The sequence below is a fragment of the Cynocephalus volans genome, chromosome 2, assembly GCF_027409185.1.
Source record: "Cynocephalus volans isolate mCynVol1 chromosome 2, mCynVol1.pri, whole genome shotgun sequence".
In the NCBI taxonomy this organism is placed as follows: Eukaryota; Metazoa; Chordata; class Mammalia; order Dermoptera; family Cynocephalidae; genus Cynocephalus; species Cynocephalus volans.
In genome coordinates this window covers 9,669,533-9,695,166 of record NC_084461.1, presented here as the reverse complement: position 1 = coordinate 9,695,166, position 25,634 = coordinate 9,669,533, and the positions used below count along the sequence as shown (strand labels likewise).

Here is a 25,634-nt window from a genome sequence, read left to right as displayed (position 1 = left end):
TCAAATCATACTTGATATATGTCTAATTGGACTACTCCACATATTTAGCTACAGCTAAATACTGAAATTAACTAAGACTGAAATTTTCCCTCTACAATTTTGAAGTTTCAATCTAGAAATCCAGTGCAACTTTTCATTTTCACTAGACAGCTCATAAAACTCAAAGTTCATGTTACATACACAAAAAAAAATCAAAAAATCAATTTATAAACATGCTTTTAGAAATTAATAATCTACCACAAATACATATATTTTCATAAATAACTACCAGGTTTCCTTTAAATTAAATGACACTGAAATATTCCAAATGGAGAAAAATTTGAAACCACATTAATTCTGAACATATTGATATAAACTGCACTGTGCTTCTTTCAGTGTCCATTCTGTTTTCATGACTTCTGCAAGGTCACAACTGCTTGGTTACCTCCCCCTCTGCAAAACTCTAGCTTTATCTTCTCTGGTCTCTCCTCTCCTTTTGATGCCCTGGCTGTCTTTGTTCCTGCCTCAGAAACTCATTCTTCCCTGGCCACTGATCTACTCTCACAGTTATCACCTCCAAGGTGACTGCTATCCATCTATTCATTCAGCCATGTCACACACACTTTAGCCATGCTCCATGCTGACACTCACCAGACTGTCCAAGCCCATTCATCTGGGCCTACCACCTTCCCAATCAAGTTAAAATGATCCTGCCAAGGGGAGCTAACACCATCAGAATTTCTTTTTAGAAAGATTGCTCTGTTCAGGTCCCCTAACCTTCCACAAATCCAACTGGCAAGAAGAGTGATTAGACTGTCTAAAAAAATGACGCTACATTCCTACTCACCATGCTGGCTCAATATTTTCAGTATCTCTGCCTTATGGGCTCCCAAAGTCTCCCTATCCCCATCGTCTTTTATGTCTCAACCTCTAAATTATCTTCTCTAAAAATTTCCTGCTGACAAAACTCCTCTACTTTACATTAAAGACCTGACCAAGCCCTCTTCTGTGCCCCTCTTGTATCCTACATACACTTTTTGTCACCGAGTCTCTAACAGATGTCTTTTTTTTTTTTCCACTTACTTTTAATAACAATACATATACCATGTTATGACCATGGAATTTAGTTCAGGTTAAACAAGAGAATTTCACAAGTGTAATAAAGCACTCTGTAGTATATCAAAGTTTGTGTATAATGTCTGACCAACCTGCTCATAAATCATTAATCTAACACAGACTTCTAAATCTCCTTGTTTGTACATTCATTTCTCTCCACTAAACTATAAAGCATCTTTGAAAACAGGGACCCTGTTTCATTCATCTTTGAATCCCTCAGTAAATATCATAATAGCTGACACACAGTACATATTAAATACTTTTCACTGAAAAAGTGAAGTCATCCTGTAAACGGTTTTCACAATAATTCAAATTGGTCTAAGTGAACACCACTGCCTCAACCACTTCTGCCATTCATTTACGAGGAATTGATGAAGTAAGAGGTATAAATGAGTATGTGGCCAGATAATACCTTCTATACTGACTATAACCAAAACTTGACTATAAGCTCATTAATATCACATTCCCACTAAACTATGAATTACACCAGATACATTCCTCAAAATCTGCATACTACCAACTTCCATGTGCTCTTCTGGCTCCCATCTGGAGCCAGCCTGAGGAGAAGACCAACTCTGTGGACAGCAAAAGAGATGGATGAAAATTATCTGGGTCTCTGACAACATTGTTGGGCCTCTGGATCAAGTAACACTCAAGCCCATCCCTCCCCTTTGGACTTCCTGTTATGTTATTGTTTCAGTCGAGAAGGGCTTTGTCACCGGCAGCCAAAGTCATTCTGATACTCCAGGCATTTTAAAAATCCCAAATAGCAAGTGCTTTTATATTACAGGTCCTGAAAACAGCATCATTTCTCCTTTAAAGAACAAGTTCTTGAAGAAACTGCTCCTCACCTTAGAGTCATAAACTTTTCTAATAAGGCAGAGTTCCTAAGATGAATAGGGTTCAGCAAACAGTAGAAACCTATCAGCCTGGGGCTCTCACTGTGAAAATACACAAAGCTGCTTTGCTTTCACTGGTATAGGCACTAAACGTTGTAAGATGGAACTTTAAAAGAATAACAAGTTCTTTTTAACTACCATTAACTTTGGATTCATTTTCTTTTCTAACAATCAAATACTTAATAATAATTTCCTTCTTATGCTTTTCCAATATTTTCAATACACAAAATATACTTTCTTCAACATACGAAGTTATCAAAAGCCAAAGGGCATTATGACCTTAAGTATTAAAAGGCAGCATATATACTATAAATTTAAAGTTGCTGAATCACTAAGACAATTAGCTCATAATTCTGATATTAAAGAGAGATTTACTTACCAGAAAAACTAGTGATCCATCAAGTCCTAGCATCTAAAATAAATAATATGCATTAAGTCAAAATGCAACAGGATTTTCTATTCTAATTTATGAAAAGGCTTCATTTTCCTTTCAATATCTTTAAACATAGTCCTCACCCACTACTTTCTAATACTGCCTATCATTTTCAGAGAGTAAAAAAAATTCTGTTAATGAGAGTTTTATATTTTGGGTCTCCTTTTATTCCAAATCATTTGATCCTAAAGTCTAAAAAAAAATCCATCATGGATTTAATTCCTACATTAGATATAGAGCCAATCAAGACATCATGACAGAACTGTATTATTTATTCTGCCAACTGAAGCATGAAAATACTACTTAAATTTAAATTATTACTTCATTTTTCAGAAGTCCACAATTTCTGGGGAAACATTCCCTAAATGGAGCAAGGCTTGTATTAAAGGCCAGAAGACAGCATCAGTGTCATAATATTTTTAACACACTGCATCACTTAATTTTTCCAGAAATTAAAATTCTGAGCTGGTTGGTTACACATGGTGCTAATAATACCAAGGTCCAGGGTTCAATCAATCCCTGTACTACCAGCCAGCCACCCCCACCCAACCTAAAAAAAACAAAACAAACAAAAAAAAAACCTGATATCTGATTCCATCAAATATGACTACAAAATGAGTGTATATATCTAAATATGCCCAACATTAAAATATACTTTAGAATTAAAACATTAGGATGCCTTATAGTAAGAGGTCTCACTCACTCTTTCCCACGTAAGTTCTTCTGCAGCTCGGTCCCATTCTAAAGCATTCCAGTTCATGTCATCTGGAATTGCAGTTTAAAGATTAATGACAGAACCTGAACTATAAAAAATAAAATGCACTCTTTTGCAAGCTGTTGATGAGAATTTAAAACACATTTAAAAATTTTCCATACCGAGTATTTGCTTATTAGACAATAAAAATACATATAAATACACAAACATAAATAAATAATACATGTCCTAGACTGTGATTAGTGCTAGAAAGGAAATAAATAGGGTTATGTGAAAAAAAATTCAACTGTGAGTCAGGAATGAATCTGGTGGATCTGAGAAAAGTAAGGAAGCCAGGGGACTAGAACTTTCTCAGAGATAAGGAGGGTAGTAAAAGAAAAAGCACAAAAGGTAAACCAGGATCAGATGATACAAGAGCAATGTGGAGTCTGGATTTTATTTTATTCTTTAGTACAATGGAAAAACCACTGAAATATTTAAAGGCAGAAGAATAATACAAACTATATGGGACAAGAATAAAGGAAGAAGACTAGTTAAGAAGACTAGAAGAAGACTACCTTAGACCAAGAGAGAGAAATACTGGGTAGCAGCAGGCTGCAAATACAGAGCCTGACTTCTCCCTGGAAAGGCCCCTTGCTCCTGTACTTTTTGCTCCCACACAACTTGTTCATTCTCATCCTTTAGGTCTCAGCTCAAATATCACTTACTCTGAGCTACCTGGAAAACCTTATTTAAAATAGGTCTCTCCTCAACAGCATCCTCAGGGCAACCTGCACAACACTTATGACAATAAATATTTCCTATTTCTTCACTAGACCAGAAAGTCCCTGAAGGCAGAGACCTGGTGTTTTGTTCACAACTATATACACTGACTGTATATAGACATAGTGCTAGACACAGTGCCTGGCACAAGGAGACACTCAAATATCAGCAATGCCAAGTGGGCCCAGACACAGTGCAGCACTTGACAGGAAAACTACAATGGGAAAACAGAAGGAGAGTCACTGAGCTACTGACAGCTGACTGGCAGGCCCAGTCTTAGATCTTACTTTATATTCTGGGGTTCACACTGCTAGAAAATGAGATATCAGTTTCCTTAGATGGCACCTAGCCTACAGTATAAACTTCAAAAATTCTTTTTCAATTTTAAGTTGCACTGACTCAATGTAAATGGAAAGAGAGGCAAACAAGTAAGGTAAATCTGTATCAGATTCCTTTAAAAAAAATTAAAAAGTAGGATCTATTCCAACTTAAATAATTTCTTCCTATGCATCTTATAAAAAAGTCCTTTGTAAAAGAGGATTTTAAAACACAAAATGTGCCCTGATTCATAGAAAAAATATATATTTATGCATACATATATCCATAAATGCCAATTTGCCAAAACAAAGTAAAAATAGGTTAGAAATGGAACTTTAAAACACTAAAATTTGAAAACTCCAGCCCTTTTCATCAACGCAAGTTGAAAACAGATTCGCAGTCCTAGAGACACATAAGCAGCCATTACCCTGGGCTCCGTTGTTGGCATCTGCTGCATCTTCCACGCCAGCGTCATCTTCCTCCTCATTGTCCTCCTCCTCCTCTTCTGCCTGATCATCCTGGGCATCAGGGTGTTCCCCCACCACTGCATTCTCAGCGGGTGGGTTAGCAGGCTGATCAGCGGCAACATTTTCTGCACCATTTCCTCCTGCTGGAGCCTAAAATGACAGAAGAGCCCGGAAATTTAGATAACATGTCTCAGTTTTGCTCTATTTCCAAATCACATTCTCCCTGCTAAAGAAACAAAATTAGCAAACACACACAAACTCTACTAAAAAATACCCCACCTTTCAGAGTCATCTTTTCTAAGTGTATCCGATTTTGGATCAAGTTGGTATATAAGAACAAATTCACTTCACAGTGTATGTGTTCATTCAGTGTAATTCAGGGATTAACATTTCACAAAGCACTATAGAAAATGAGTATACAAATCTGGCTACCTTAAATACGTCATTCTATAATCCTTTTTATAAGACAATTCTTGTCTTTATTGATTGCCTCAAAAAATGTATGAAAGTATGCTTTTTGTTTTGTAATTTACATATATACATATATATAACTTAATCTTCTGTTATCAGGTAAACACTTGAACAAATGTCTTCTACTTATTGTTCAGTATGTAAGACTGCATATGGACTTATAAGTTCCCAAATGCATCCTCCTCTGGCTCTTCTTAAGTTCTGCTACCTCCTAGCTGCAGTTACTTGTTAATAGTTAATAGCTAAGTTAAAACAGCTCCCATGAAGTGAATGAGGACTCTAAAAGAAGAGCTGCATTAAACACTTCAAAATATAAGGTACAATGATAAAAGTATTAATACTAGAAAAGAACACTGTCATTTTTTACAGTCCATTGTCTATGTATGCTTTTCAAAGGAGTAGCACTCCATAGAGAAAAAGAAATCACAGAATTTGATGAAATCAAATTTCGTAATGACAAAAGCAAAAGGTCCTATAAAGAAAAACTAAGTCATTAGTTATCATTTTTAGTATTTTATAGTCAATTTTTTCATGATAAAATTTTATAAAGTGTAAATTGTTTTCATTTGCAAGTAGCTAATTTGTGATATTTTCAGCCCCATAATTTCTCAGCAAGTGAGATACTAAAAATCATTTATTATATACTCCTTCTCTTTTTAACGCCTTTAGCAAATGTCCTTGTATCTAAGGATGTCATCGCTCATAAGAAAGTAAATAAAACTACACAATACTGGTATTAACAGTGTTCAGATTGTTCTTCTTTTGGTAAAGTTCCTAACTTGGCAGGCAAGGCAAGGCATTTCACATATGAAAAAACTGATTAACAAGAGGTAGGGCAGCCTTAATGTTACGCAACATGTCAGAAACACATACAGGAAGTTCATATCATAACAAGACACGGTTAAGCAGTCGATCCAGTGAAGAGAATGAAAGAGCATTTTAGTATACCCTCTTATACTGCTCCCAATCTGGCTAGAAAATTAAGAGGCAAAGTCACAATAGCACTCTTTTGATTTTTCACATTTCTCTTCCACTGTCTTCCTTTAAAATGGCAAAAGAACTTATGTAGTACATGGGGAGTTAGGGGGTTTGGTTCATGAAGGGTGACAGTAATTTTCATGTCCTACCTAGGTAAAAACAATTTTGAGGGTAGAAGAGTTACCTCATTCTGGTGGTGCCCAGCAGCATTGAAAGGCGGAGCAGCATGCTCCAACCAAATTGGTGCTCCTCCATGGACTATCTGCTCTCGCAACCACACCAGGCTAATGAATGCACACAGTGTGCATGTCACCACGAAACAACCCTGCAAACAATCTGCCAACAAATTTTCCCTATTAAAAAAAAATTACACATAATTACTCCAAAGAACACTTAAAATTAGGAAACCAAAGATAAGAACATTTTCTTTTACACTAAAATCTCAGAAAAAACAGCCAGAAAAATAAATCAAAATTTTGGGGGTGAAAAAATCAGTCTCTCCAGAAGAATTATTTGTCATGATGATGAAATTCTATCTATCTATATTATAAGCTGGCCAATACGAAGGTACTTCAAAAAGTTCATATAAAGATTCATATTATCTTTTATTTTTATTTATTTTTATTTTTTTGGTGGCTACCCATTAAGGGGATCCAAACCCTTGACCTTGGTGTTATAACACCACAATCTAATCAACTGATCATATTATCTTTTAATTCTATTTTTCCACGAACTTTTTGAAGTATCTTCACATATATATTTATATTATAGTAGGCATAAAATAACATCAGAACCACACAGAAATTAGCTATCCAGAGCCTGTCTTTTGAACATGGCTGAGAAACATGAAGGCAGCAAGCAAAAAATACAAAAGCAGCCAAACATTTGGCAAAGGCCAAACCGTTAAATTTATGTAATTTACTAAATGTAAAACAACTCTGTCCAATCCTTACTAGAAATTTCCTTATCCTTATTTTACACACAAGTTAAAAAACTTAGCTGACATATCAGCCCATACAAATTAACAGAATCATCTAATCACAAAAGCAAAGAAGCTCCTCTACAGACAGGACTAATGACAACATTAAGAAATGATGAAGGCTAACAGACATTCAATATGCTGTAAGCAAGACAAAGAAGACTATAATACACTTTACAGAAATTTTTCACTTAGAAAGCAAATCAAGTTTTGACGCTAACTGCAAATATATCAAAAGTATATTAGTTCCTCAACAAATCCACAAAGGCAAAGTATGGTTCCTTTAGTAATAATCATAAATGAAAATAGAAGGAATATTATAATACGGAAGACCCCTTTGGTTCTTTTCCTCTCTAAAGAGGCTTATACTTTTCTAGTTCATGTCTATGATTTCAGAATAATTCACAGATAACTCAAAATCTCAGTAGCCTTTGGAAAATCCATTATTTTAATGGAATGAATTTTTTCTTCCATGGAAAATCTGAGGAAGGGTCAATTAGGAAGACGTCAGCCTACTAGCTCCAAACTTTAACTGAACTGCTGTGGCCCCTAAGAAGATGTTGTCTGCAATAAATCTTAAATGAAAAGAGGAATCCTAACCATTTCCTTTTTAAGGGACCCTCCAGATCATTAAAATTTTTGATGGATCGGGACTAAAATATCCCCTCTACTCCCCCCTTTCCATCAACTATGAGAACAATAACTGCCTGCTGTAGATTTTAAATGGTGACAAACTTTAGAGTCCTTTTCCCTTGTGCCTTCAATCTGAGCTCATTTTGTGAATAGCCTGGACAGAGGTGATATTGCCTGAGTTCCACAGCCTAGAAGGGCTTGCAAGCTTCTACTCGCGCCCTTTCAGAATGCTGCCCTCAGATCACCACGTAAAGAAGCCCTCCATTAGCCTTTTCTTCTGGAAGAAGAGAGGCCATGTGGAAAAAAACCAAAGCACCTCAGCCCAAACCATCTAAGACCATCAAGCACCAGTAGAACACATGAGTGACCCAAGCAAGCTCAACAGATGAACAGCTCAGCTGAGCCTAGCCCAAACTGCTGACTCCCAGAATTAAAAGCAAATAAAATGGTCATGTTTTTAGCCACTAAGTTTTGGGACAATTTGTTTTGCAGCAACAGATAACTAATATGGTGAGCCTGGAGATGACCCAAAGAACTGAGCTACAGAATATATAGCAACTGCTAAGATATTAAGGAAATTAAAAGTAAAATTGCAGGGAAAAGTACATATTTTACAGAGAAAATAAAAACATTACATTACTCAGAAAAAAAAGTTTAGTTACAAGTGCTTTCAGAAAAACTAGCTCAATTCTTCAATTTGTAAAAGGCAGAGTATGACTATAAAACAAAGCCATGTTTGTAATTTCGACTACGTCCACTAGGCCTCCACCTCTCCTCTGGTGTCAATGAGTAGTCTAATGAAGGTAATTCAGGTGGCCCACCAGCCAATCAGGCCAAACAATAAAAGGGAACCTGCCAACATAAAGCAGGCAACAATGCTTAACGTCAAATTAAGATACAGTAAAACAATTACAGTGAACAACTTTTTAGCATCTATATTCTAATAATCACAAGAAACATTTTAAAAATAAATTTGAGTTCAAATTTATATGTTAAAAACACGTTTACCTGAACTCTCAACATGTAAACATAACAGTATGTTCAGAATACATAATAGCCTGTTTAACAAGTCATCCTGCCATTACAAAACAGTTATTTAAAAAAGGTACACTTTAAAAGAAACATTTATATTTATCAGCTACTTTTACTAAACTATAACTGTTAGGATTAGAGACATAAATTATTTGTCCTCAGAAGAGAAGAAATTTCAAATTATAACAAAACGAAATGTGCAGAAAAAACCAAGCATCACCTATGTCACATGACCTTCATTGTCACATGAGTTCAATACTTACGTCGATAGCATGTCTAGAGGCAGTGTCAGTAGTGAGCTCACGGAGCCAGTAAACAAGCACTTGTAGATGCGGCCTACCAAAAAAGGGCACAATGGCACACAGTCACAACTTGTGTCATGAATTCACACAGTTGCTAAGAAAGCAGAAGTAAAATGGAAAGCCATGAATGTCACTGAAATAAACCTTTAGGTTTTGTAAGTCTGAATGTCAGAATACTAAACTTTAAATACATGGTAAAGCATAAAAACAGTGACAGTCAAGAATAAATTCTACATAATAATGTTTAGTGTTTAGATTCTATATTTACTTGCTTGTTTTTATTGAATAAGCTTAGATGTTTGAAAAGGGGGAAATGAGCTAAAGTAAAGATCTCCAAAATTATAATACGAAAAAGTTTTTTTTAAATCTACAATTCAAAAATCCATTAAGTCTGCTCATGGAAAAAAAGAGTTTCAGTTTTAGAAGTACACATCCTTGAAATTAAGAGGATTTTTCAGTAGGGTACATGCTCCAATGCAATAAATGGCAACCTGACAACCAATTTTTAAAAAGCAGAGATTCAAGGGTCCTAACATAGAGAATATCTTAAATTGTGGACACGATGGGAAAAGATGAAGTATAGGTAAATGCACTGCCATCCCCTTACCCACTTAGTTAGAAAAGCAGAATGTCTTTTAGTCAGAAAGACAGAATTCTAGACAGAATGAGATAACAGACTACAGATCTGGAAATGGGACCCAAGATGAAAAAGCTGAGATTTTTCTTTCAAACCAGTATTTGTGTATTAGTTTAAGCATTCCCTATAACCTTTTATCAGAAATTTTCAGTGATTTCAATGGCTGTTGTCAAAAGCCAAGTCAAAATGGAAAGGTAGGAAAAGATTTTCTATAATAGAAATTACATATGTGTATAAAATACCCAAAGCAATTACGTTTGTAACAAAGTAAAACTGACAACAAACCAAATGTCTATAGATAGGAAAATGGATTCAAAATGACAGTTTTCCTTTCTACAGAATGCTGTGCATAAAAAATAAGGTAGTGGAACAGGTACTTACATGAAGACAGCCAGGGTACATCACTAAGTAAAGCAGATAACTTACGGAATATGTATTGTGTGATGTAATTTTAAAGAGAGAGAGAGAGAGAGAGTGGGGGAGAGAGAGAGAGAGAGAGAGAGAGAGAGAGTGTGTGTGTGTGTGTGTGTGTTTAACCAAGCTATAACAGAAATCAAGTTAATTAACTGTTTTACTTAAATCCTTTTAAGTCCTTATTTATTTTTGACTATTTGATCTACTGATTTCAGAGGCATGTTAGTCTTCCGCTATGACTGTGAAGCCTTTACATATTTCAAACATCAGTTGCCTGGTGTTCAAAAGTTCTTTATTTTCTTAGTGGACTATGCCTTTTATTAATATAAAATATAATATTTTCACCCCATTTCATGCTTTTCCCGTCCTGAATGATATCTGGCTGATTATTACTGTCCCTTCTTTTTATTATTAGCCAACAAAATTATTTTTCTCTCTCTTTAGGATTAACCTGTGCTGCCTTGTACTTATCTCTTCCAGTTTAACAGTTTTATACATACACAAACTATGAGGCTCTATCTTGTAACAGAGAAATCTAAATCTATTAAATGTATTTAATCTTATCTTTTATTCTTTTACTTGCCTCCTCTGCCTTCTCTTCTTTTCTTTCCTACCTTTGGTTGGACTTTCCAAATTTTATTTGCTGTTTCCCACTCCTACTACCCAGGATGAAAACTGATTATCCCATTCTATTCTTCTAACATTACCCTTAAGTTTTGTTTCTCTTCTGTTACAAAACATACACAAATCTTTTTTGGAGGGGAAAGGGGCAGATGGCCAGTACAGGGATCCCAACCTTTGACTTTGGTGTTACAACACTGTGCTCTAACCAACTGAGCTAACCAGCCAGCCACCATACACAAATCTTAATTATACAGTGAATTCTTACATATGTATATATCCAGGTAAACTGCCACCCAGATCATGATGTTCAACATTTCTAGCTCCCCAGAAGGCTCCCTCAAGTCTTTTCCCAGTCAATAGCCTCCACAAAAGGTAACTGCTATACTGATCTCTATTACCAAAGATGAATGTAGAAGATTCTTAAAGCAAATGTACTTCACAGGGCCTGGTTTTCCAAAGCCTTGCAGTTTCAAATATTGACCTTGCTAAAGATAGGAAATTTTCCTCAGGCTATAAAGTCTCTGTTGTAAGATAAAGATTTGTGGCACAGCAAGGTTGCTGGCTCAAAGACAGACTATTTACTGATTAATATGTAAAGATACTGGGAAAATGCTTTAAGAAGGGATGTTTGCTAAGATCAAGCTTTTGTTAATGGATCACTTAACTGCCTTACTGGAATGTCATCTGGCTTGTTTCACTGAAAGTTGCCAGCCTATATTGTTAAACTATAACCTCACCTATGTTCTCTTCCTGGTCTGGAAAATAAATGCAGGAAGAGAATCCCAATTTGTGGTTAATTTCCCAAATGAAAGAGATGCCTCTCGCTTGAGGGTTCCAGGGAAGTTAACCACTTTGGGGCTTCTCACTGCTCAGAAGAAATGGGCTTTGAGTAATCTTTTGTGGCTCCATCACCCAGGGGAAGTGGGGTGACAAATATGTGGGGAGCAAAGCAACAAAAGCAAAGCAACAGATGAATTTGATCTGTTTTTAAATTCTACATACATGAAATCATAAAATCCATACTCTTTTGTGCCTAGCTTCTTTTTCTAAAAGAAACAAAATTCATTCATGCTATTCTATGTCACAATAGTCAGCTCTTTTTTCACTGCTATGTAGTATTCCATTGCATGAATAAACCACATTGTACCCATTCTGCTGTTGTTAGACATTCAGTTGCTTCCAGTTTTTAACTACTGTTAGCAAAGTTGCTGTGATCATTCTTATACACATATCCTTTAGTGGACACAGGTTCTTCTTTCTGTTAGCTATATTCCCAAGAATGAAAGTGCTAGATCATCATAAGGTGTTTGTAATATTTAGCTTTAGTAGATACTGCCAAACAGTTTTTGAAAGTGCTAGATCATCATAAGGTGTTTGTAATACTTAGCTTTAGTAGATACTGCCAAACAGTTTTCCAAAGTGGCTATAACACAGCCACTACCCGCTTCAATGTAATTATGTTCCAGATGCTCTATATCCCAGGCAACATTTGGCATTGTCTATCTCTTTAATTTTAGCCATTGTAGTGAATATCTTCATCATTTCCCTGATGACTAATAATGCTGAGCACTTTTTTACTTGTTTATTGATTTAGATATCGTCTTTCCAGAAATGCCTGTTCAAATCTTCTGCTCACTGTTGAACTGGGTTGACTTGCCTTTTTCTTTCTGATTCATAGAAGTTCTTTATATACTCTAGATACAAATACTTTCTAGACACAAGTATCTTCTCTCTGTGACTTGCCTTTCGCTCTTAAAGGTATCTGAGGATGAACAGAAGTACTTAATTTTATTTATTTATTTAGGCAGCTGGCTGGTACAGGGATCAAACCCTGAACCTTGGTGTTATCAGCACCACACTATAACCAACTGAGCTAGCCAGCCAGCCCAGAAATTCCTAATTTTAATTAAGCCCCAATTTATCAATATTTTCCTTCATGGTTATTCGCCTACATTTTCTTTTAGAAGTTTCTTTTTAACATTCACATTCAGGTTTTTAATTCATGTCAGATTAATTTTGTGTCAGGTTGAGATAATGATATGGTTCATTTTTCTTCCACATGACCATCAGTTGATGCTATACCATTTACTGAAAAGACCATCTTTCCTTCACTGAACACGGTGGCACCTTTGTTGTTAATATGGTGACAATGTAGATATGGGTCCAGTTCTCAACTCTGTTTACTTCTACAATTTTAATGCATAGTTATACTATATTTTTCTATCTACATCTACAGCATCTATAACCTTCCCACAAATAAGATAAGCAACTTAAAAAGCTTTCATTTCTATCTTCCCCTCACAATTTCTACCATGTTAAGATCATCTGGAATTTTCATTCCAAGCTATTACTTAAAACTATTAATTTTTGTAGATTAACAATAATTGAGACTTAGGTATGAGAAACATTTGTTTCATTTTCTTTGTATCTCATATCTTTCTCTCTTTGATTCTTCGCTCATTTAGTAAAATATATTCTCAAACAGTTTTTTCAGAAAAAGTTTAAGGTGGTAAACTTTCTGAACCCTTACATCTATTCAAGTGTATTTCGTCCTTCCACGTGAGAATAACTTGCAGGAAGGGAATTTTAAATTCAAAAATGTCCAATTTTGAAGTTTCCACTGTCTGCTAGCATTCAATGTTGCTAATTTTAAGACTCACGACAATCTGATTTTTTTTTATTTTGTAGGATTATCTGGAAGCATACCATCTCTATACTTTTATAATCATCACCACCCTACCCAGCTCTGGAAAACTTGAGAGAATGTCTAGGTTTGTGAGTCTTTTCCCTTTCTCATGGTTAGCTTTCTCTTCCAATCTAACAGATGCCAATTATTTCCTCCTCTCTATTATCTCTTCTACCTTGTAAACTACTTACTAGACATACACTGAAACTGATTCTAGCCTCCATCTCTCAATTTTTTTTCCCTCATACTTTCTACTATATCTCCCTTTGAGTTATATCCTAGGAGAACTCCCTGGATCAATCTCCTAGCTCACTAATTCATTCTTCAACATACCTATTCTGATACTTGGTGTATCTCTCAAGATTTTTATTTCCATAGTAATCAAGCTTATTTACTTTATTTTAAGAAGACATGATATTAATTACAGTTATTCAAAAATCTTGTTTGTGTTTAACTCCAAGAAATCATACCTATATACTCTGCCACTCATATGCTATCTACTCCTGTTCCTATCTGTAAGAACATAGAATCCAAGAAGGATCACTTAATAGGGTTGGTGAATATACCAACCTCCCAAAGAGCCTCTTACAGCTGAAAGATAAGACTCTCAATTATTCAGGACCATTAGATATGTGAGCATCTTTTAAAAGAAGGTTGAGGGAAGAAGAATCCCCCCAAAATCCATCTTTTGCAGTCCTTAAAAGCTCTAATATTGCTAACGGAACAAAATTTGTGTTTCTTCTAATTACGGTTTGATGTTGCTTTTTCCATTCTTTCATAAACTTTCATTATTAGCCTCTGTACGTTGTGTAATTCATTCAACAAACTAACCTGTTAAAAAACTCATTCTTAGGTCAGATGAATGTTTTCTAAGTGAGTCTTTCCTACTGTATGACATTATATTATCAAATTATTAAACATCACTCAAACAATACTATGATGAAATATTGCTTAAAAATATTAAATAGTTATGCAATGTTTAAATAACCTCAACCAGAGGCATAAATACTCACATGCTGTAAGAGGAACAACTCCCAACCATGCAAAGGCCACAAGCGTATAATGAAACCAATATCGTATTGCAGTACCAATACTTGTAACCAGTCCAGCAAATATGTCTTGGATTGGAAGCCGGGAAGGCATATCTGGGGAATAAACTACAAAAGGAAAAAATTTCATTTGGTTTCATAAAGATTGAAAAATAGCTTAATTCATAAACATAAAATAGGCATGTGAAGATACCTGAACTTTCTATATTTATATATTATGCTTGATTTTTTTTTCCTATAAAAAAGTGAATCAAATATTTACAATAATACCACATTTATCAAAGAAGTCATTCATGTGGCATATCACATGTGAAATGTGAAAATCAACTACAACAAAAAGGCCTGTGAGCAGGTAAAAAGATTCATCAGAAGTTCACAACCCTCCCTCATAGCCATGAAGCTCATGCAACACTAATTTATACATAGTTTAGCATTCAAGCAATATAATTATCTGGTTTCCCAAACTATAAAAGATAAAGCAAACAGGAGAAAAGGTGAAGCTGCTGGCATGTCATCAAGAAAGAACTCCCTAAATACAAGCATTAGACACAGCACTCAAAAAGTACAACAATCTGCAACAGAACCAGTTCATGTAGGAGCAAACAGCCCACTGGCTTTTGTTACTCGCCTCCCAATTTTAGCATAATATTTAAAATTTCAAATGATAAATTCAGATCTTCCTACTTCTCTGCAAAATGTGGTTCAATATACTCAGAGAAAGAAAGGTTTTGCCACATTTTAGAAAGAGTCCCTTTTAAAATGGTTCCAATAAAATCACTGCTTATTAAAAAGCTCTGCTACAGGTAACTCAGAAAAGAACATATAGGAGGAACAAACTCCTTTCTCTGGTGAGGTCAAAACAAGGAATTATTATATATAAAATAAATGACCTAAAATTTATAAGAGCACTATCACAAAACTGTTCACACCCATAAACCATTAAGAAATGAACATTTAACAAATTGCAACATTTTACAAAATACCCACGTAGATCACTGACTTCAATATAATATCTGGCACACAAAGCAAGTCATTAAACCAATAACATTAAAGAGTTTTTGAGAAAGATAAAGGATACAGAGCATGACTGTCAAGTGAAAACTAAAATATACAAAATAAGCTTTTGTTGGCCTCAAAGTAAAAGCCCACAAGTATTTTCTATCAAGCAAACTTCATGAAGATATTCAACTATTTAATTCTCATTTCACTATAAACCTTAACAAGCTATAAAGCTTTAATGTGCTACAGAAAATCAAAGACTACAAAATAAGAGAACTGTCATTTTTTGAAGACAATGAATATATAAAACTCCAAAAGTAAAAATCATTTATACTCATCAAATAAAAACAAAGTAAAACTAACACTAATTTAAAGCATTTAAACTGAGCAACTTGAGACACTTTTAAAAAAAAAAACCAAACTAAAACACAAAAACGCTCTAGGGGGAGGGCAATGTACTGGGAATCCAGAATGAAAAATTATGCTTCAAATTTTTAATAATTTTCCAGTATAGTCCCCTACTTACTTAGGACTAATAATATTAAATATTAATCAATAGGAACAGGAATTATAATTAAAATTTTAAAGATCTGTAAAATATTACTAGAGGCTCACAAAACATTGAGCCTGAAAAGTTAGTCTCATTAAAAAAGGTGATTTAAAACTTGGTCTTTACTGTTATTATTCTAACCTACACAATTTTAACCCAAAAGATACTCCAACTTTGAAGAATACTGAAAACTTGAAATCAAGGCATCATTAATTTTTCTAGGTGGATAATGGCATAATAGTTACGGTTACAAAAAAAAAAAAAAAAAAAACCTTACATTTTAGTGACACATACTAAAATATGTACACACAAAATTATAAATATTGTTTTTTAAAGGATGGAGAAAAAAATAAAAGTAAACATTAAAAGAATGGAGGTAGAGAATGAAAGCACAGGCAAAACAAGATAGGCCACGAGTTGAAACTGAGTGATGGATACATGTGGACTAATTGTACTTTTGTATATGTTTGAACTTTTCTATAATGAAAAGAAAGACACCTATAAATTAAATCTCAAACATACACACGTACGTGTGTATTAAAATATGATATACAGCTTTAAAAATGATTTTCCTAAATAGAATAGCAATACTTTCTATTACTATCAAAGACAAATTGAAAACAGTTGCTTTAAAACTGCCTAAACATCTTTACATTGCCAGTGATGACCAAAAAAAGGAGTGAAAACTTCCAAAGAACTTACTTGGTGTGAAAGCAAATCTGTGCTTGCATAATTCACAGTATTCTTTTCGACTGTGTTTCAGCCACTGAACTAAGCTGTAATTACAAACATTCATAAGCACAGCGTTTACAACAAATAAACATTGTTTCACTGCAAACTAATATTTGATTTTTATTAAAATTTTACAAATCACAGAACTTTTACAATTTTGACCATTTTAAATTTAGAATACTCTTAACTTTTTAAGACTGCCTAAGAGTATAAAACTACAACAGGTAAAGATAAAAACAATATGTATTTCTACTATTTAAAAGGTTCAATTAATCTAAATGGTAATCTCCTCAAACCTAAACGAATATGAAAGAATCTCCAAGCACCATCATCATTTCTACTACTGGTCTAATAATATCAGTACCTTGTAGCTAGGTCTGAAACAGCCTGTGTGGCTTAGAACAAGTTATTTAACCTTTCTATGCCTCAGTTTCCTCATCTACATAATAAGAATACTGCGTTGGTGGTATAGTGGTGAGCATAGCTGCCTTCCATAATAAGAATACTTCACCTCACAGTTTTCTCTAAACATTAAATGAGTTAAAATGTATAAAGCACTGAGAACAGTTCTTGACAAAGTACTTCATAAATGTAAGCTATTACTATGCCAAGCAAAACTAGAAAGCCATAACACTTTGAATGGAAAAAATAAGCTCTCCATAGCAGAAATAAACAAAAGCATACTCATGTGCACCTGGAAGACAATATATCAAAATAACAGGAATGGTATTAAGAATTATGAGTAACTTCTTTTCCAAATTTTTGAATTTTTACAACTCTCTCTATAGAGAAAGTCCATTGAAATGATCCCTCTTATTGCAAAGAAGACAAAACTAAAACTCAAACTTAGAATTTTCTAAAAGTATGACTTACCATTCTTGATGGATAAACTTAATACTGCCAGTACATACACAGGGATGATACAGAGGTTTCTCAGGTGTTCCTTCAGACCGACACACCCTACATATGTCTGTTAACAAAAAAAAATCCCCTTTGGTTATAAATTTTTAAAAAATAAAATACCACAAAAAACTAAAATATTGTGTGTTAAAGCAAAAATCGATCACTTGGCAAAATATTAATCAACAGCACAAAGAACTGAAAATTGTGATTAAGGTGATATTCAAGTGTATATCTGAAAGAAAAAAATTTCCTAAATGATGAACTAAAAAATGAGTTGTTTCTTTGTATGAGAGCTGTAAATAAAGCAAAGCTGAAAATAACAGAAACAGTTGTTTTATTAAAACTGCATTCTCCTATAATACAGAACAGAAATATGCAAGATCGGGTTACCATCAGTGCCCTAATGGTTTTCAATTCCAGTCCTAACACTTGAACAGTTTAAAGCCCTAATTAAGTCCAGTCCTAACAATTTAAACTCTATAGAAACACACGTAAGGACTTAAAGTAACAGCAGTGGGCCAGCACAGTAGACACCTCACCCTACAAGAGCAAGAGACAGAAACACATGCATATACACACGATTAGGGTTCAGAGGGAGCACCCTAATACCACGAGGTGCCAGGACAGAGAGAGGTGAGCCCGAGACCACCTTAAGCAGATGCAATGGGAGCCCAGGGCTGAGGAGTCCCTGGCCAGAGGACCACAGCTCACCTCTTAGCCCCAGCACCAAGCAGCCCTACCCGCACATCTGTCTGTCCTCCTGCCTAGAGTGGCAGATGATGCAGTACAGGGGAGGAACTGCAACTGATCTTTCCTGCTTGCTAGCTCCTTAAAGCTCCTTCACAGGTCCACGTGCGGAAACATGGTTACCAATTGCATTCAGATCATCTTTTCTCAGCTCTCTGTCAAGACCACTTGCCGATCCCAAATGGCCAATCCTAGGGGCTACGGGCAGAATGCACAAAGGGCACGCACTTAACACACGCTTTTGACCTGCTCTCTTACAAGGAATTCCTCATTAATGGGAAAGGCTGGGATCTCAATACCCATCACTGATGGATTTAACGGGTCTCTGGCACCAGTTGGATTAGGGGGCACACAAGAACAGTGTTGTGAGCAATCCTGGACAATTAAGAGCATCACAGGCTTGTGGCTGCTCAATCTCAGGTGGCTGAATGCCACTTGTTGAAGTTGAGGGATACCAAGCACTGAGGTTTACCTGAACAGTTTGCACACTCGTCTCCCAGATTATCAATTAACCAGACAAATCATTCCACCAAAGCAGAAAAGCCATTCACTCCTACCTATGGAAGAGCTATCAATGGGCCAATTCTGTTCACACTGAAGCCAGAAAAGGTTGCCCATGTGGAATCAAATCAAGCACGGCCTCCAGTGCTGCTGCTTCTCAGTTTCAGTTTTGGAACCAGACCCTCCCCCTAAGGACCACCCAAGGGACTTCCGTTTCCCAGAAGCCACCAGTGGGTCACGGGTATAACACTGTGGCAAGCATCGCCATGGTTTATGGTCAGAACTACATGGCATCTGAATCCCTTTAAACCAGCTCCTTTCACCTTCATCTTTGATTAATGAAAACATCCTTGGCAAAAGCTTTCACTCTCTTCCGTCTTACACTGGTCCAAGATTTGAACTCCAGTGGTACAATACTAATGTCCTGATCGTCACATTAATCAGCCTCTGCAAAGTTCCGACACAAACAAAATAGAACCGCACTCCCATTCCATGATTCCCAGCAACAGCATCCAGGAAGCCCACATCCACTTTGAACACTAGTTTTCTACAAGCGCACACTTCAGCCCCAGGGAAATTCAGCTAACAGCACTGAGGGTGCTGAGGCAGGGGGTGGAGACTCCCTACCGGTGGAATCACAGCACCTAAGATCCAAGTACAGTACACGGGTTTTAACTGAAGCAAATTCAACATGTGGCATTGAAGCTGGGATTAGCATGGCTGCCAGCACCTCACCTGCCCTGCAATGGATCCTTCTTAAAGGATTTAAAGCGTACTCATTCCAATTATAGGGCCTCAAAGGAATCCTGTGTTGTTTTCATCACTGCCCTCCCAGGTTGGGAGAGGGTAATTTGCTCGCCTGCTGTGTTTCTTGGATGGAGTACTAGCTTATCAGGCTTCCTCTGCAGAAATGAACCCAGATTCTCCATCACCACAATTCCTGATCACCGTGGTTGTCATGGTAGGTATTGTGAATGCCACCTAAAGGTAATGGGGCTATGGGGGTCATGCAACTGATGTAAGTTATCTAGAATCACCAGAGCCACTGGCACTGTGGGTGTAGTTTAACTCTGAAATTACTGGTTATCCAGGTAGGAGCTGAAAGCTAGCCCAACGCCATTTATATCATCACCGTACTGAGTACTTAGATGCCTATGGATTAACTTTTGAGACAGGCATGTGCTAACATAGGATCTACCAGGCACAGTGGGTATGAATGAGGATCAGTAGGTGTCAGACATAGGGTCCCGTCTCCCAGCCAGCCCTCAGGCAGCTGCAGAAGTAAGGAGTAGGGCACAGCAGCAACAGCACGGGAAAGGATGTCCCATGAATGGGAAATGGGGTAGGAGGCAACACGGACACAGCCACACTCACATGAATGAGGATCATCACATCACCCTCCAAGAACACGGTGATTGGTCAGCCACTGAATATGGACCAAGATGGGGCAAGGATACACAGCTCTATTGGTGCATCATTACCAACTAGATGCAAGAACAACAGGAGGAGCAATATCCACGTGGATGAGGCCGGTTGGTTGCTTGGTGGGCTCAACCCACAATGCAGACCACCCCCACCTAGGTGACCCAGCCCCAGGTGGCCTGAGAAAGCTGTGGAAGGGACCGTGGCATGGACCAAGGCAGCGTTCAACTCCCGGGAGCACTCACCCACTCCCTCCAAGGGAATAACCAGCATCCAAGTGGTGGAAAAAGACTGGAGAGGGGACAGAGACACAGGATCTCCACTTGGGGGACATAGACACACACACATATTAGACAGAACATTGATTTTCAGAAGACTCCCATCCTTCCAAATGACAAACCAACAAACACAATACTAAACAAACACAACAAATCTAAAATCAAGCCCCAGGGTCTAGAATAGAGAACTAAGATCCCTGGAGACCAGAGTACTTCACTCAGAGAGAATGCAAGGTCAAAACTATTTTCCTAGTAACACTCAGACATCTTTTTTACTCATTGTCTTGCCAGTTTACAGTGGTGTTTTCTAGAAACCACATAAGACAATAGACTGAATGCAGCCACAGATGAAAAATTCCAGCTGCTTCCAGTTAAACTAGACATTAAAGAGATTTGCAAATATAAAACAAATCCACTCCCCACAATTTGGGGGTTTGGAATATATAGTTATATTTGTGGGGAGAAAAAGGATTTATTTTAACACATAATGTGTGTGATACTGTTATTTTTAAATGAATTAATAAATAGTCCCAAAATTGTTCTTTAAGAGGAAGAAAAAGTGCAGTAATCCGTTTGTTACTGTAAGTAGTCTTGATTATATGAAAACAATGACAGATTAGGTCTCTGGTGGGAAAGAAAATATTCTAAAGGGAATTCTAACATAACACTATTTCCAAGCAGCAATTATTAACTCTTAACAATCTTCCCTTGGGGGAGAAGGGACAGTGAGAGGTTGGTTAATGGATACAAAGTTACAGACAGAAGGGAGGAATAAGATCTAATGTTCTTTAGCACCCTAGGGTGACTATAATTAACAACAATTTATTGTACACTTTCAATTACCTAGAAGAGAGAATTCTGAATGTGCCCAACACAAAGAAATGAGACATGTCTGGAGTAATGAATACGTTGATTGATCAGATTTGATCATTACACATTGTATATATGTATCAAAATATCACACCGTACCCCATAAATATGTACAATTATGTGTCAATTAAAAAAATTTAAAGTCTGTTCTAATCAGGTCCCATAAAAAAATATCTTCCTTTTATCTATTTCCATCTGTAGTTAACTGTATAATGAAGTATAAAAACTTCTAATGAATGGTTTAATACTCATTCTATACTGCTGTAGGCTTTTAAGTCAAAATATATTTTATAAAACTACTAGAATGACCACTTATTTCACATAGCAATATTTCCATTAACAATATTATACAGACATAATTTAAAAAAATAAAGATCTTCAAGTTGTTGTGGGGTTTTAGCCCCCTTTAATTGGGTCTTAGGAGAAAAAGGAAGATAAGGGAAATGAAAATTAATTTTCTGCTCCATCATGGTATTCTTCAAAATCAATTTAAATTGATGTTTTTTTAATTCTCAAAATTAATCTTAAGTAATTAACTGGTATTTTATCTTGAGTGTCTTTTAATTCCTTCTTGGTATAATGTACTAAGGACCTTTAATGAAGGCAATTAAAAACAGTAATCATTCCCTCAAAGAAAAAAGTATTTAAAAAGCACAAAATTTTTAACTGTGATGATAGCAAGAGCTACCCTTTATTTGGTGCCTACCATGTCTAGACATTGCTCCAAACACTCTGAATGCATTATTTCATTTAATCCTCCCAATACCAATCTTACAGTTTGGAAAACTGAAGTTGAAAGGGATAGGATAAGGTAACACATCCAAGACCATACAGTACTAAGTAGAAAGCAGTATGCAAGAGATCTGGGATATTACTGAATTGTCACACTATCAGAAAACCGGTTGGAAACCTTAGATTAGCTAATTCTATTTCAGTTACTGAGACCCAAGTATGAAGACTGAAGTATGAAGTAGGAAATGAAGATTAAAAATTAACTCCCAATTCCAAGAGCACTCCTTTTGACTTTATCATACTTCCTCCCCAACTACCCTCATCGTGCAATCAAGTTATTTTGAATGTTTTATTTTTTCATAATGTTAATATTCTATGTATCCTTATTATCTACTACAACTTTATTATATTCTATTTGCACAGCAGACTGTTTCCTCTAGTAAAACACATTATATTACCAAATATAAGGATGAAAAATAACTAACTAGGTAGTACAGCAGCTAATTAAAAAGTAGTTTTATTACTAGCCAAGCTGGATATTTCCACACACTTTACCAAGTTCTCTTTCTTTGTGAATTATCTGTTCAAGTTCTTTGTCCAGTTTACTAGTTGGGGTCTTAACAGTAATAAGAAAACAGTCAAAAAAAAAAATTAGCAGAAGATTTGAATACATACTTCACCAAAGAAAGAATATAAATGAAAAAATTTTCAAGTCATTAGGGACATGCAACTTAAAATCATAATAAGAAGGGGATGGTTGTACAACAATGTGCCTATACCTAATGCCACTGAACTGTACACTTAAAAATCATTAAAATACTAAACTTTGTTATGTGTATTTTACAATAAAAATATTTTTAAAAAATTACAGTAAGATACTACTACTTACCTAAGTTGGCAAAAAGAAAAAAAAATACTCTTACCATACGACCCAGCAATCCTACTCATAGGTATTCAACCCAGTAAAATGAAAATTTATGTTCACACAAAAACCTATGTGAGTATGTTATAACAGTTTCATTCATAATTCACCCAAACTGGAAACAACCAACCCAAGAATTCCACAACTGGGTAATGGATAAACTAAGGTATACCCCTAACAAAAGGAATACTAAGCAATAAAAAAGGAATAAATTACTGACGTATGCAACAATGTGGAAATATCTCAAAAGTATTATATTAAGGTTAAAGAACCCAGACTCGAAAGGCTACATACTGTATGATTCCATTTATGACATTCTGGAAAAGGCAAAACTATAGGGACAGAAAAAGATCAGCGGTTGCCAGGGGCTGTGGGAGGGGAGTGGGTTGACTATAAAACAGTACAAGGATATTTTGGAGGGTCATGGAACTATTTTATACCTCAACTGTGCTAGCTACATGCATTTGTCAAAACAAACACTAAATAAGGTAAATTTTACTGTAAATAAGGTAAAGTATAATTGAAATCATACTTTAAAAAATAAAAAGGAAAGACCTTCTACAGTAGTGTCTAAATAGACATCTGGGGAAAAAAGCAAATGAGAAAAAGTAAAGACATGAAAAAAAAAATTATTCTTCCCTCTCTAAAATGTGGTCTAATGAAGTTGTAGATTAAATTTATCCCAATGAGCACATTTGTTTCATCCAACCAAGTAGAAATTAATATTGTTAGGAACTGTGGAAATCATCAGCACTGTTCACCAAATATTTCTGTTTTTCCTCTGCCCAGTCATATGGTAGAACTGCAATTCGTTACCTCTGAAATTAGGTATGGACAATGTGACTTGCTTTGGTCAATGAAATATGAGCTACAGGGATGTATACCCCTTCTCAGTAGACGTCTGGGGCTAATGAACACAATTCATCGTATTGCATTTTCCTGCCTCAATGGTTGTGAAAGCATGCGGTAAGGGATGGAGCTTCCATCAGTCTGGGTCTCTGAGTGACTACAATTAGCGGGAGCACATCCCCCTTATGCCCATTGGTCAGTGAGAAGATAACCTTTTGTTGCTTTAAGTTGCTGAGGTTTGGGAGTGATTTGTGACTTCAACCTAACAGCCTATTCTATCTTATATGGGACCTTAGCAGCTTTGCAAAAACATGAAGCAAGCACGACTACTACCAACACAGAAACTCAAAGAATGAATAACTTGTTTTGCATACTAGGACCAATCCCAGCACCGGAAACCTCAAGACAATAACAAGGCCAAGGCTACAAAGTGAGTAAAGTCTACAAAATGTCTAGCCTAAGTCCTTTACTGAAAATTAAATCATGAAGTAGGTTCTGTGGTGGATTAACATTCCCATCAGACCTATATGCAATAAAATCACAATCCTGCTGAAGCCAAAGTGATATTAATGCATCTTAATCTTATGAACACAAACTTAATTAGAAATTAAGCAAAGCTCTTCCTGGCTTCCAAAGACAAATTTCTTCTATTTAATCCTTTTGGAATTTTTGTTGCTTTATTTGAATATCTAATATCTTCACACAAATACACCTTTTAAAGTTACTAGAAGAGTGCTTGACTCAATAAATAATAGTTTCTTTAAGTGATAAACTTCAAATACTTAGTGACTAGGTAAGGAGATGACCCAGGAGATGAGAGGGAAGGGAAACAACCAGTGAGAGGAGGCTGTCAAACTGGAGCCTGCTGTGGAAGTCAGCACCAGCTTTAGGTCTGGCCCATCCCTTCAGAGTTTTTCTAGCCAACAATCCAGTTCAATAATGTATCCTAAGTGCCTGCAATGAAGCGGCCCAACTAAATACATGCCTCAGGCTCTGGCAATTTCTCTGATTTTCCTTGTTTTTGATGACCTTGACAGTTTTGAGTATTGGTCAGGTATAACATAGGAGGTCCCTCTTCTGGAAATTGGTTGATTTCTCCTCCCAAAGTGTCGAGTGTTTCACTGTAACTTTTACAACTACAAGGAAAAAAATTTTTTAACTGCTCAAATTTTACAAAAAACATTTCCTTTTTGACTGTGAAAGTAAACATAAAAAAAAATGTGGATTTTGGAAGTAGGCCTCACAAATGCAGTTTAAAAATTCCAATTCTCTATGTATCCCAAAGTTTAGTTATTTTTCTTATGTCTCCAGATTACAATCATTAGTAAATTAACAATCCACCTGTACTGTTGTTCCTGGAAGCCTGAAAACTACATTTTCTGGCCTCCTTGCTGACTAGGCTTGAGTTAGATTCTGTTAATGAGAAGCACTTCTGTGAGATCAGAAGGAGGAGGGAAACCATTTTCTACTTCTGGCTCTAAAAACCGGCAGTGTCAGCTAATTGCAGGTACTGCAGACTCCTGCAGTAGTTAGAAAAGTCACTGCGGTGCTTCTCCCGGAAGCCGTAGGCAACTTCGAGTTTCAGCAGCACGGGTAACAGCTCCAACAGTTTCAGCAGGAATGAGCCAATTATCA

General features: G+C 36.0%; 1 protein-coding gene across 1 annotated transcript in view; it reads right to left on the bottom strand.

Annotated features, from left to right (window-relative positions):
* Positions 1-25,634, bottom strand: part of MARCHF6 (membrane associated ring-CH-type finger 6) — a 72,697-nt gene that overhangs the window by 38,827 nt on the left and 8,236 nt on the right. Inside the window, exons 2-9 of the mRNA XM_063085468.1 lie at positions 17,649-17,745; positions 16,746-16,819; positions 14,459-14,602; positions 9,046-9,118; positions 6,323-6,491; positions 4,650-4,839; positions 3,131-3,192; positions 2,374-2,406 (exon numbers count right to left, since the gene is read on the bottom strand). Coding sequence (XP_062941538.1) covers positions 2,374-2,406; positions 3,131-3,192; positions 4,650-4,839; positions 6,323-6,491; positions 9,046-9,118; positions 14,459-14,602; positions 16,746-16,819; positions 17,649-17,745 — 842 coding nt within the window. The remainder of the gene's footprint in view (positions 1-2,373; positions 2,407-3,130; positions 3,193-4,649; positions 4,840-6,322; positions 6,492-9,045; positions 9,119-14,458; positions 14,603-16,745; positions 16,820-17,648; positions 17,746-25,634) is intronic.